This window comes from Gorilla gorilla, chromosome 1, assembly GCF_029281585.2.
Source record: "Gorilla gorilla gorilla isolate KB3781 chromosome 1, NHGRI_mGorGor1-v2.1_pri, whole genome shotgun sequence".
Classification (NCBI taxonomy): Eukaryota; Metazoa; Chordata; class Mammalia; order Primates; family Hominidae; genus Gorilla; species Gorilla gorilla.
The window spans coordinates 7,602,500-7,614,338 of NC_073224.2; the positions used below are offsets into that span (position 1 = coordinate 7,602,500).

Genomic DNA, 11,839 nt, shown 5'->3' on the forward strand with positions numbered 1-11,839 from the left:
GCATGAATTGAAGAACAATTTATCCTGACCGGATAGATAACAAATAATCTACAGATTGTGTGTAGAATGTGTGTATGTATGTGTGTGTATATATATATACCCCTCTGGATCCATTGTTAACTCTCCTCCAGCCTGCACTGTGGCCTGTAGTCTAAGTTTTCTGGACTGTATCAGCAAAGTCACTGTCCTTGGCTTCTGGTTAGATCAGGCCAATGAGGAGAATTTGCAGAGCAGATAGAATTAAGTTCTGTTCTTTTTTTGTGAAAGTCTCTCAGGTTGGTTGCATAATCTGATTGAAGCTTTCATCTCTGCCCGCCAGCACTTCCGCCCGCCAGCACTTCCGCCCGCCAGCACTTCCGCCCGCCAGCACTTCCGCCCGCCAGCACTTCCGCCCGCCAGCACTTCCGCCCGCCAGCACTTCACTTCCCCCCATCTCCTTCTCTGTTTTACTTTACTCCTTTACTGCACCATTTCAGCCGTAAAGATGGCTGAGGTGTTCTAATGTCACTAGCAGTAACTTTATAAATAACCAACTTTGTAAATGTCTATATTTACATTCAAAGATCACTGCACACTCAACGAGGCAGACTACCATGTCTGAGTTTCATTAAAAAAAAAAAAAGATCATAAATTTGATTCCAAGTTACACAGGTAACTAAATGGCCAATGTTCAAATATGGTAGATATTTACATGTAAAAGTGTAAAGCATGTAATTAGAGACTCAGTAAAATTAGGAAGATACAAGTGGCAATCAGGCATGGAAGCATGGTCAGACATCTTAGTTAAGAACTAAAGTCAGTTATATAAAGTTGAAATATTTAAAATTACAAATATCAGATTCAAAGGGACAACTACATAAAGAGATATGCAAATATGAAGGGATGACTAATGGACTTTATAAAAGATCTAGAAAATAATTGCCAAGCATATTGCTCAGAATTTTAGAAAAGTATGTGCCATGTGAAAACAATTCCATCTGAAGCCTAGACTCAAGGTATATGCACATACAATTCTTATTCATTACAAAGGGAAAAAGCATGACTTCAAAGTGGAGAAATCTGGCAGACACCATCTTAACCAAGTGATTAAAGTTAGCACCAACAGTAATGGAACAAATTGACATCCTTGCCTTCTTATAACAACCGATTCTAATTTTGAGGAAGTCACAGAAAATTTAAATCGAGGGACATTCTACAAAGTATCTGACCTTCATTCTTCAGAATGTCAAACTCATGGACACAGAGAGATTGATAAACTACTCCACATTAACGGGGAATAAAAGGACGTGACAGTTAAATGCAATGTGAGATTAATGTACTGAATTTTAAATATGTAGATTTAGACATAGACAAAGATACAGATATAGAATAGATACAGATTTTAATGATGACCTAATTATGATATAGGAGATAAGAAACTACATAAGCAGATAGGGTATGGGAGTCCTCGATAAAGTTTCTCTTTTTAATGTACAGCAGCCCCGAAATCATTTTCTAACAAAGAGCAGCCTATAAAATTGAGCTGCAGACATAGACAAGGAAGCTGGAAGCTTGCCCGGGTGAATGCAGAGAGGAAAAAGCTACCTAGGACCAGGCATGTTCAAAATGGCGGCTCCATCTTTGCTTCTCTTTGCCAGCCATGTGTACAGTAAAAAGCAGACAAGACGCCCCCGGTCAAGTGAAAAGCCCATTTGCATAATGAGATTAAGGTGACGTGGCCAGCCTTCCCCCAGGCATTATGCAAATGTCACACCTGTGGGCCCTACGTAAATCAGACACCACTTCCCCAAGCCTGCCTGTAAAATCCAGCGAACTCCGCTGCTGGCTGGTCCCTCCTTTCAGAAGGCCCTCTTTCTTACTAGAGAGAGCTCTATTTTCTTTTCTCTTTCCTTTGCCTATTAAACCTCTGCTCCTGAACTCCTGCTGTGTGTCCGTGTCCTAAATCTTCTTTGTGGGAGACAGTGAATCTAGGATATTTACCCCAGACAGTGACACCACTTCAATTATAAAGGTATTGTTGGAACAGTATTAAATTTTACAGCTTATCTGGATGATGTACCGATACTTAGAACAATATGAATATTATTTTATTTACTTTTATATTTTTGCTTTTAATTCAATTCAATGTTATGATATTAATAACTTTAAATTTGAATTTTGGATTGGTGCTTAACTTTTGAGTGTGTGTCTCCTCCAATTCTGGATGCTTCAAAACAGGAAATACATATTTATCATATCCTTCCCAGTAAAAAATAGTTGCATAGTATTTTTCCACTAATATTCATTCAGAATTGACAGTTTTGTGCTCTGATGTCCACTGCCTAAAAACATTTTTCCCATATTATATTTATGTTCTGTATGCATGCTTGAAGACCTACTGCAGCACTTACAGTATTATTTAATTGTCATGCTAGATGTTGGGGTAACTATTTCATTTTATCATCTTTTGTTATAATATTTTAGAGGCAAGGTCTTGCTCTGTCACCCAGGCTGGAGTGTAGTGTCATGGTCATGGCTCAGTGAGTGCAGCCTCAACCTCTTGGGCTCAAAGGATCCTCCCACCTCAGCCTCCTGAGTAGCCAGGCCTACAGGTGTGCAGCACCATACCCAGATAATGTTTTTATTTTTTTATTTTGTAGAAATGGGGGTCTCTCCAGGTTGCTCAGGTTTGTCTCAAACTTGTGGCCTCAAGTGATCCTTCCACCTTTGCCTCCAAAAACATTGGGATTACAGGCATGAGCCATTGTGTGCCTGGCTTATTTTATTTTAATATTGTAATACAACTCTAGATCTTCACCTCAAAAGTTAAGAAATTACTCCAACTCCTGGTAAAAGTAGTGGAATGTAGGTTCTACAGAAGTTGAAGAAGAGATAAGCCTCAGAGATATCAGGCACCCCACAAAGGGTAGTGGGAATAAGGAATACAAATCAATAGGGTCCTTTAGTGCACACAGACATTATATATTTTGAAACCCTTAATTTTATTTTACAAAATTCAAGTGACAGTCTTACATTCAGCTGGCCAAATATTTTATATGCTTCCCTTCTGGGGCAACAATTCTGGAAAAAATTTGTATTTGAGATCCCTCAAAACCTCTGCATCTTTTCTTGATGAAGTTCAGCTATTGATAAGCTCAGTCTTTGCTCCTAGAATACCCAATAAGCTTCCTCACTCTTAATTATGAACTGAGAGCCTAGTCAGATTATTAGATGTTGTGTGAAATCTGTAATTTGAAAGATGTATTAGTAATTTTAAACGTATATTAGAGTTCTTCAGAGAAACATAACCAATAAGATATATGAGAGGGGATTTATTCAGGGGAATTGGCTCACATAATCATAGAGGCAGAGAAGTCCCGGAAAGGCCAAGTGTGAGTTGGATGATCAGAGAAGCTGGTATTATGATTCAGTTTGAAAGCCTCAGAACCAGGGAAACTCATGGTGCAGCCCCAAGTCCAAGGCCAAAAGCCTAAGAGCCCTTGGGAGGCCGCTAGTGCAAGTCCCAGAGTCCAAAAGCTGAAGAATCTGGAGTCTGATGTCTGAGGGCCAGAGGAGGAGAGGCATGTCACTCCTGAAGACAGATAACAGAAAGAGAGAAAAAAAAAAATCCCCCTTCTGCCTACTGTTTGTTTTAGCCAGCACCCCCGCCCCCCGCCACACACACACACCCCAGCCCCATTAAGGGCAGGCCTTCCTCTCTCAGTACATTGACTCACATGTTAATCTCCTCTGGAAACACCCTCACAGACACATCCAGAAACAAAGCTTCACCAGCCACCTAAGCCTCTGTTAATCCAGTCAAGTTTGACACCTAAAATTAACTATCACAGTATGAAAAATACAAAACTATTAAAATAATAATAGCAACAGAAATTTGTTTACAACATAAAAAAAATTATGACATAAGAGACTTAAAATGAGAGGAGTAATAGAGTTTTTACATTTAATGTACATAAAGTTAAATTGTTAACACCTTAACATAGCCTGTTATAAGTATAAAATGTTTTAAGTTATTATCATCCGAACCAAAAAAGCCAAAACCTATAGTAGATACAAAAAGGATAAAAAGTAAGGAATCAAGGCACACCACTAGAGAAAATCTAATCACAAAGGAAGGCAGCGAAAGGTGAAGAAAGGAACAAATAATCTATTTAAAAAACACACAAAAGAACTCCAGAAAATATTTAACAAAATGGCAGCAGTAAGTACTATCCAGTTTATCAACTGCAAATGAATTAAATGTTCCAATCAAAGGACATAAAGTGGGCACATAGATAATATACCTTGCCTTCAAGAGATTCATATCATCCTAAAGGACACATGTAGATTGAAAGTATAAGGATGACAGGATATTCCATCCAAATGGGTATCGAAGAGAGCAGAGGTAGGTATACTTACATAAGATAGACTTTAAGTCAAAACTGTAAAAATAGACAAAGAAAGTTATTATATAATGATAAAATAAAAGGGTTAATTGATCAAGAAGATATAACAATTGCAAATATATATGAATATAACATCAGCATACCAAATATATAAAGCAAATACTTTATCTGAAAAGAGAGATAGTGATAAAGTAATAGTAGGGGATTTCAATACTGCACATTCAACTATGAACTGATGTATCAGTAATCATCCAGCAGTCAATCAATAAGGACTGGACTTGAACTACACTTTAGACCGAATGGACCTAACAGACACATACCAAACATTCCATCCAACAGCAGCAGAAGATATATTCTTCTCAAGTGCACATAAAACATTATTCATCGTAGACCAAATGTTAGGCCACAACGTGATTTTTAACAAGTTTAAGATGAATGAAATCATATCAAGTATCTTTTCTGACTACGTGCTATGAAACTAGATAACAATAATAGTGGAATTTCAGAAAACTTCGCAAATATGTTGAAATTAATATGCTTATAAACAACTAATGGTTCAAAGAAGAAATTAAAAAGGAAATCAAAAAACATGTTGATTCAAACAAACATGAAAACACAACATATTAAAACTTATGAGATGCAGTCATGCAGTTCTAATAAGAAAATTTACAGCACCAATGCCTACATGAAAAATAAAGATTTTTTTTTTTTTTGAGATGGTGCATCTCTCTTTTTGCTTAGGCTGAAGTGCAATGGCACTATCTTGGCTCACTGCAACCTCTGCCTCCCAAGTTCTAGTGATTCTCCTGCCTCAGCCTCCTGAGTAGCTGGGTTTACAGGCATGCACCACCACGCTCGGGTAATTTTTTTTTTTTTTTGTATTTAGTAGAGATGGGGTTTCACCATGTTAGTCAGGCTGGACTCGAACTCCTGACCTCAGGTGATCCACACACCTCGGCCTCCCAAAGTGCTGGGATTAGAGGTGTGCACCACCGTGCCAGGCCCAAGAAAGATCTTAATAAAACCTAACATTATGCTCAAGAACCTAGAGAAAAAAGAGCAAATTAAAGCCAAAAATTAGTAGGAGAAAGGAAATAACAAAGAAAAAAGCAGATAAAAATAAAAATGAAGTCTAGAAAGACAATAGAAAACAGCAACAAAACTAAGTCCCCTTTTTTAAAAACATAAACAATAACAACAACAACAAAAACACCCAGTCACTGGTGGCTTCATGGGTAAATTCTATCAAATCTTTAAAGAATAACTCATGCCAGTTCTCCCTTACACGTTTCAAAAATATTGAAGATGAAGGAACACTTCTAAAATCATGTTATGAGGACAGTATTACTCTGATACTGAATCCCGACAAGAATACTGCAAGAAAAGAAAAATTACAGGCCCATGTTCCAGATAAACACAGATGAAAAAATCTTCAATGAAATACTAGCAAATCAAATTCAACAGCACATTAAAAAGATCATTCATCATAATAAATCTGGATTTTTCCTTCAGATGCAAGTGGGTTTAGAATATGCAAATCAATAAATGTGATCTACTACATTGACAGAATGAAGGACCAAATTCATAGACCATTTCAATAGATTCTGAGAAGGCCTTTGATACAATTCCTTTCATAATGAAAATTCTCAACAAATTAGGTACAAAATCATAAGGCCATAAATCACAAGCCCACTGCTAACATCATTTGCAAGAATGAAAAGTTTAAACATTTCCTCTAAGATGAGGGACAAGACAAGGATGGACACTCTCAATACTTTTATTCAACAGGGCATTTTATGCACAGCATGAGGACCATAACTAATAATATTTTATTGTAAACTAAAAAATTGCTGAGAGCAGATTTTAGGTGTTCTTACTACATACTCACACACAAAAGGCAATTATGTGAGGTGATGGATATGTTAGATTGCCTGACTGTATTATTATTTCACTACGTACATTCATATCAAAACATATTATACACTTTAAATATATACAATAAAATAAATAGATAATAAGACAAAAAGTTCAAATATAAGTCGGATCATTCTACTCCTCTACTCAAAACCATCCAGATTTTTCTCTCACTCACAGTAAACAAACTACTTCCCATGACCTGCAGTGTCTGCCTGATCCTGCTCTCCATTTTTTCTCTAACATATCTCCTAGTCTTTTTTTTTTTAATCTGCTCCCCTGGGGCTGTGCTAAACTCTGAATCTCACCTGTTATACCCCCACCTGTGTTCTTCATGGTGTTACTCCCATCGCAATCTCCTGGGATAGCTCTTTCCTCTGCGCCTCACACACCCTCTCTCTAAGCACAACATGGAGATGCTGGTGTTTTCAGAAAGCGGCTTCCCACACACCTTTGGAATTTGACTCACTGCATTATTTTCACTGAAGTTTGCCAACAGAAAGATCTGGCCTTTAGTAAGCACTCTATAAATGAATAAAGAAGCATTGAAAACAAGACTCGGAGGACATCTGGAATCTTTGTGCGCCAGATTGGAGGTATAGAGTAAGTCATTTTTTAAAAGAAAACTCATTATATTTTTTATTTTTAAAAATTGTTTATTTTTAACTTTTATGGGTACATAGAGATGTGTATATTTACAGGGTACCTGCGATGTTTTGATTCAGATATACAATGTGTAAAAATTATATTAGGGTAATTGGGGCATTCATCGCCTCAAGCATTTATAATTTCTTTGTGTTAGGAACATTCCAATTCCATTCTCTTATTTTTAATTATACAATAAATTACTGTTGATTGTAGTCACCTTGTTGTGTATCAAATACTAGATCTTATTCACATTTTAAATGATATTTTGGCGCCCATTAACTATTGCTACTTTCCTCCAAACTCCTTACTACCCTCTCAGTCTCTGGGAACCACTATTCTACTCTCTATCTTCATGAGTTCAATTGCTTTGATTTTTAGCTCCCATATTAGAGTGAGAACATGCAAAATTTGTCTTTCTGATCCTGGCTTATTTTACTTAACATAATGCCCTCTAGTTCTATCCATGTTGTTGCAAATGACAGGATTTCATTTGTTTTTATGGGTAAATAATATTTCATTGTGTATATGTACAACATTTTTTAAATCTACTCATCTGTTAGCTATTCTGAACAGCGAATAAAAATGCAAGTGCAAATATCTCTCTGATATACTGATTTCCTTTCATTCGGTTATATACTTAGCAATGGGATTGCTGGATCATATGGTAGTTTTATTTTTAGTTTATTGAGGAACCACCGTACTGTTGTCCATAGTGGCTGTTCTAATTTACATTCCCTCCAACAGTGTATAAGCATTCCCTTTTCTCAACATCCTCCCCAGCATTTGTTATTGCCTGTCTTTTGGATAAAATCCATTTTAATTGGGGTAAGATCATATATCATTATAGTTTTTACTTGCATTTCTCTGATGATAAAAATCACATTTCATATTTTAAAAATTTTGGAGTTAAAATTTGTCTGGATTTGGGAACAATTAAAATTCTTATTTTACAAATAATAGAAACTAATAAAACCTAAAGATATATTTTTTCTCTGATGCTCAAATGATTCAAAGTAGCAGTATTAGCTTTTCCTGTGAGTGAACTTCACACACAGAAATGGGATAAAATACTACTTTTTATCTTTTTAATTTTAAGTATTCCACAATAGGATTATAATTTTTCATACTTTTGGCACATTATAGTATCTTCGTTGAGGAGTATATATTATGAATATCAGATGTTGTAACTCTTAGTGATATATTTTTGGATTTACCACACTAAGCTGAAAGTGTATTAAATGTTAAATGAAATCACAAAATTAATGAGAGGTAACTAGAAATAAATGAAGCAAGAAACTTAAGACTAATCTTTAAAAAAAAATGTGAAGTACTTCTTAAAAAGGCATGCTATACTTTCCAGCTTCTAAACGATTATGAAGAAAGCTCAGTCAGACAGAATCATCACTACCACTGTCTTTGAGTCAATTTTCCCTTACCATTTTGTTTCCCTCATACTAGAAGAAAGAGACACGTATGGACATCTGTCTTAGTAATCATATGCTTTTTTACTCAACCACTCGGGGACTATTAGTGATGCTGTAAGATGAAGTCACAATATTTTAACAAGAACAGCCACAGAGATTAATCAAATCAAACATCATTAAAATGATTTTTTAAAAACCACTCAAAATATTTTTACTTCTTTTTCTGGAATAAATCCTAACATTTATTTTTAACTGTTCATTAAAATGTCTGGCTTTTTTTTCTAACAGATTAAAATTAGTTTATATCACTTCTCTCCTAAATTCAGCAAACAACATTTACACTGTGATTTTTCTTTATCTATCACTCCTGAGAGAGCACAGGCACAATATTTAAAAGAAAGAACCAAAGAAGAGAGTGCAGGAGGAAAATTGTCAAGTACAGTTTTAATATTTTACTAAATTTACATTAAGGTCAATGTATACAATCTGTACAATTAGAAAGCCCCCACATGTCACTGCAATAGGAATGAATAACCACAGTTTTCCATCAGAGTAAGACCATCTGAATTTTGTTCAAATTATGTGGCGATCCTTCTCCCCTGCACCATAATTTGCTATATTTTTTGGAAGGGATAGAGGGGAACAGAGAAAGCAGTGGACATAAAAACATTAAGATTGTGATATGCAAGGTCATGCATTGTCGTTGTACAACTTGGCTATGATGATGAAAGAGAAAAAAAGCTTGAAAGAGAAAACATAGTTTAACTTATTAAATATGAGAAAAAAGTCAAAGTGGCAGATGGGGGATTAAAAAAGAAAAGTGAGTAATTCAGTTAATATAAGGCTAACAAAATATTTATTTATTTGTTTGTTTTGAGACAGAGCCTCGCTCTGTTGCCCAGGCAGGAGTTCAATAGTGTGATCTCGGCTCACTGCAGCCTCCGCCTCCCAGGTTCAAGTGATTCACCCTGCCTCAGCCTTCCAAGTAGCAGGGATTATAGGTGCCCGCCACCACACCCAGCTAATTTTTTGTATTTTTAGCAGAGATGGGGTCTCGCCATGTTGTCCTGGCTGGTCTTGAACTCCTGACATCAGGCGATCCACCTGCCTGGGCCTCTCAAAGTGCTGGGATTACAGGCGTGAGCCACCGCACCCGGCCAGCTCATATATTATAGGATCTGTTGCCTACAGTAACCATGTGTGTGTCCTATGAAACTATAGCCACAAGACTGCAAATTATGGTGTTAAAAAAGCACCATTAGTTCAATCTCTTATCAAAATTTCAAATGTGAGAATACCTGCAAACAAAGTTTTTTAGAGAGTAAGTAGGTTAAAGACTTTGTAGAATAGCTTGAGAGAGGTCTGCAATAGTTAAGTTTTGTTTTTAGAATTGTTTATTGTTCAAATTCTTGGAAGGTGTGTTGAAACTGAGGTCCTGTTAGTCATGGGACAAGATGTAGGAAGAGCAAGACTATGGTACAATGTAGTAGCCATTGGTTTGTTGGTTTGAGTTTTCAAGAGAGATGGGAAGGAAAACTTTGTTTTTAAGTTTTGATAACATCCATAGAAAATTTTTAATCTTTCAGTATATTTCACAAGATATATTTGCATAATATTATAACAATGCATTTATGTGAGCTAAATTGCCTCAATAACATGAAATTAATCAGGAAATGCTTGGTGATCAACGCACTAAAAAAGAACTAGATGAAAGTGTTTTTGTGGCAAATTGGCATGGAATTACCATATGTGTGGTACGTGTGTGTGTTTCAGTATGCTAAATAATATAATATATGTGTTATATATATTTAATATTTAAAGAGTGGACATTGATATTTTACTTCAGTCTTCTCCTTTTCCTGCAGATTACTCCTGCAATAATGGCAAATCTCACAATCGTGACTGAATTTATCCTCATGGGGTTTTCTACCAACAAAAATATGTGCATTTTGCATTCGGTTCTCTTCTTGCTGATTTATTTGTGTGCCCTAATGGGGAATGTCCTCATTATCATGATCACGACTTTAGACCATCATCTCCACACCCCCATGTATTTCTTCCTGAAGAATTTATCTTTCTTGGATCTCTGCCTTATTTCAGTCACGGCTCCCAAATCTATCGCCAATTCTTTGATACACAACAACTCCATTTCATTCCTTGGCTGTGTTTCCCAGGTCTTTTTGTTGCTTTTTTCAGCATCTGCAGAGCTGCTCCTCCTCACGGTGATGTCCTTTGACCGCTATACTGCTATATGTCACCCTCTGCACTATGATGTCATCATGGACAGGGGCACCTGTGTCCAAACAGCCACTGTGTCTTGGCTGTATGGGGGTCTGATTGCTGTGATGCACACAGCTGGCACCTTCTCCTTATCCTACTGTGGGTCCAACATGGTCCATCAGTTCTTCTGTGACATTCCCCAGTTATTAGCTATTTCTTGCTCAGAAAATTTAATAAGAGAAATTGCACTCATCCTTATTAATGTAGTTTTGGATTTCTGCTGTTTTATTTTCATCATCATTACCTATGTCCACGTCTTCTCTACAGTCAAGAAGATCCCTTCCACAGAAGGCCAGTCAAAAGCCTACTCTACTTGCCTTCCACACTTGCTGGTGGTTGTGTTATTTCTTTCCACTGGATTCATTGCTTATCTGAAGCCAGCTTCAGAGTCTCCTTCTATTTTGGATGCTGTAATTTCTGTGTTCTACACTATGCTGCCCCCAACCTTTAATCCCATTATATACAGTTTGAGAAACAAGGCCATAAAGGTGGCTCTGGGGATGTTGATAAAGGGAAAGCTCACCAAAAAGTAAAAGCTGTTGCTTTTTTTCTTTCAATAATAGATACCATTTATAATGTACACACATTAATTCTTCATTTTTATCTCTAATTCTTAAAAGTAAAAATTTAAAAAGACAAATGGGAGCAACTATTTTATTAGAAAATTTCCTTGGGCAATTAATTACATTTTTCTATTCTTAAGTAAAATTCTGAATTTGTACAGTATGGAGCCATTTCCCAAACCCCTTCTTGGGTGGTGTTCATAAGCTGATTTCTAGTTGTCTTTAATATGATGTAAGAAAGAATGTTTGTTTAGAACTTATTATCTCACTTAAAAACTCTTATTAAAAAAGGAGCAGCAGCAATACAAAACCCAAAACTCTACTCTCTTATGACCTAATCAATTTGAACGTAAAAATCTTACAGAATTCTTTGACAAATTATCCATATTTAGTCCTTGTATTGACTTGACTATTTAAATGTCACTGAGAAGAATAAAATGAAAAATGTGGTCTTACTCAAAAATTAATTTGAATGGGAAGTTTTCTTTCCTTCTATGTAGTCATTTTGCATTTTTGGTCAAAGGTCAAATAGAAAATGCATATTAAATGAATTTTGCCAGAGAAAGATATCAGCATTCAAAGAAATAAAGGAACTGTGATTGAAGGCAGATGTTGAAATAATTAT

General features: G+C 36.1%; 1 protein-coding gene across 1 annotated transcript; it reads left to right on the forward strand.

The window, feature by feature from the left end:
- The first annotated feature begins 1,844 nt into the window (after positions 1-1,844).
- Positions 1,845-11,324, forward strand: OR14A16 (olfactory receptor family 14 subfamily A member 16). Its single transcript, XM_004028727.4, has 3 exons — positions 1,845-2,011; positions 6,788-6,902; positions 10,237-11,324. The coding sequence occupies exon 3, from the start codon at positions 10,252-10,254 to the stop codon at positions 11,182-11,184; it is 933 nt and encodes a 310-aa protein (XP_004028776.2). The 5' UTR covers positions 1,845-2,011; positions 6,788-6,902; positions 10,237-10,251; the 3' UTR covers positions 11,185-11,324.
- Positions 11,325-11,839: the final 515 nt, after the last annotated feature.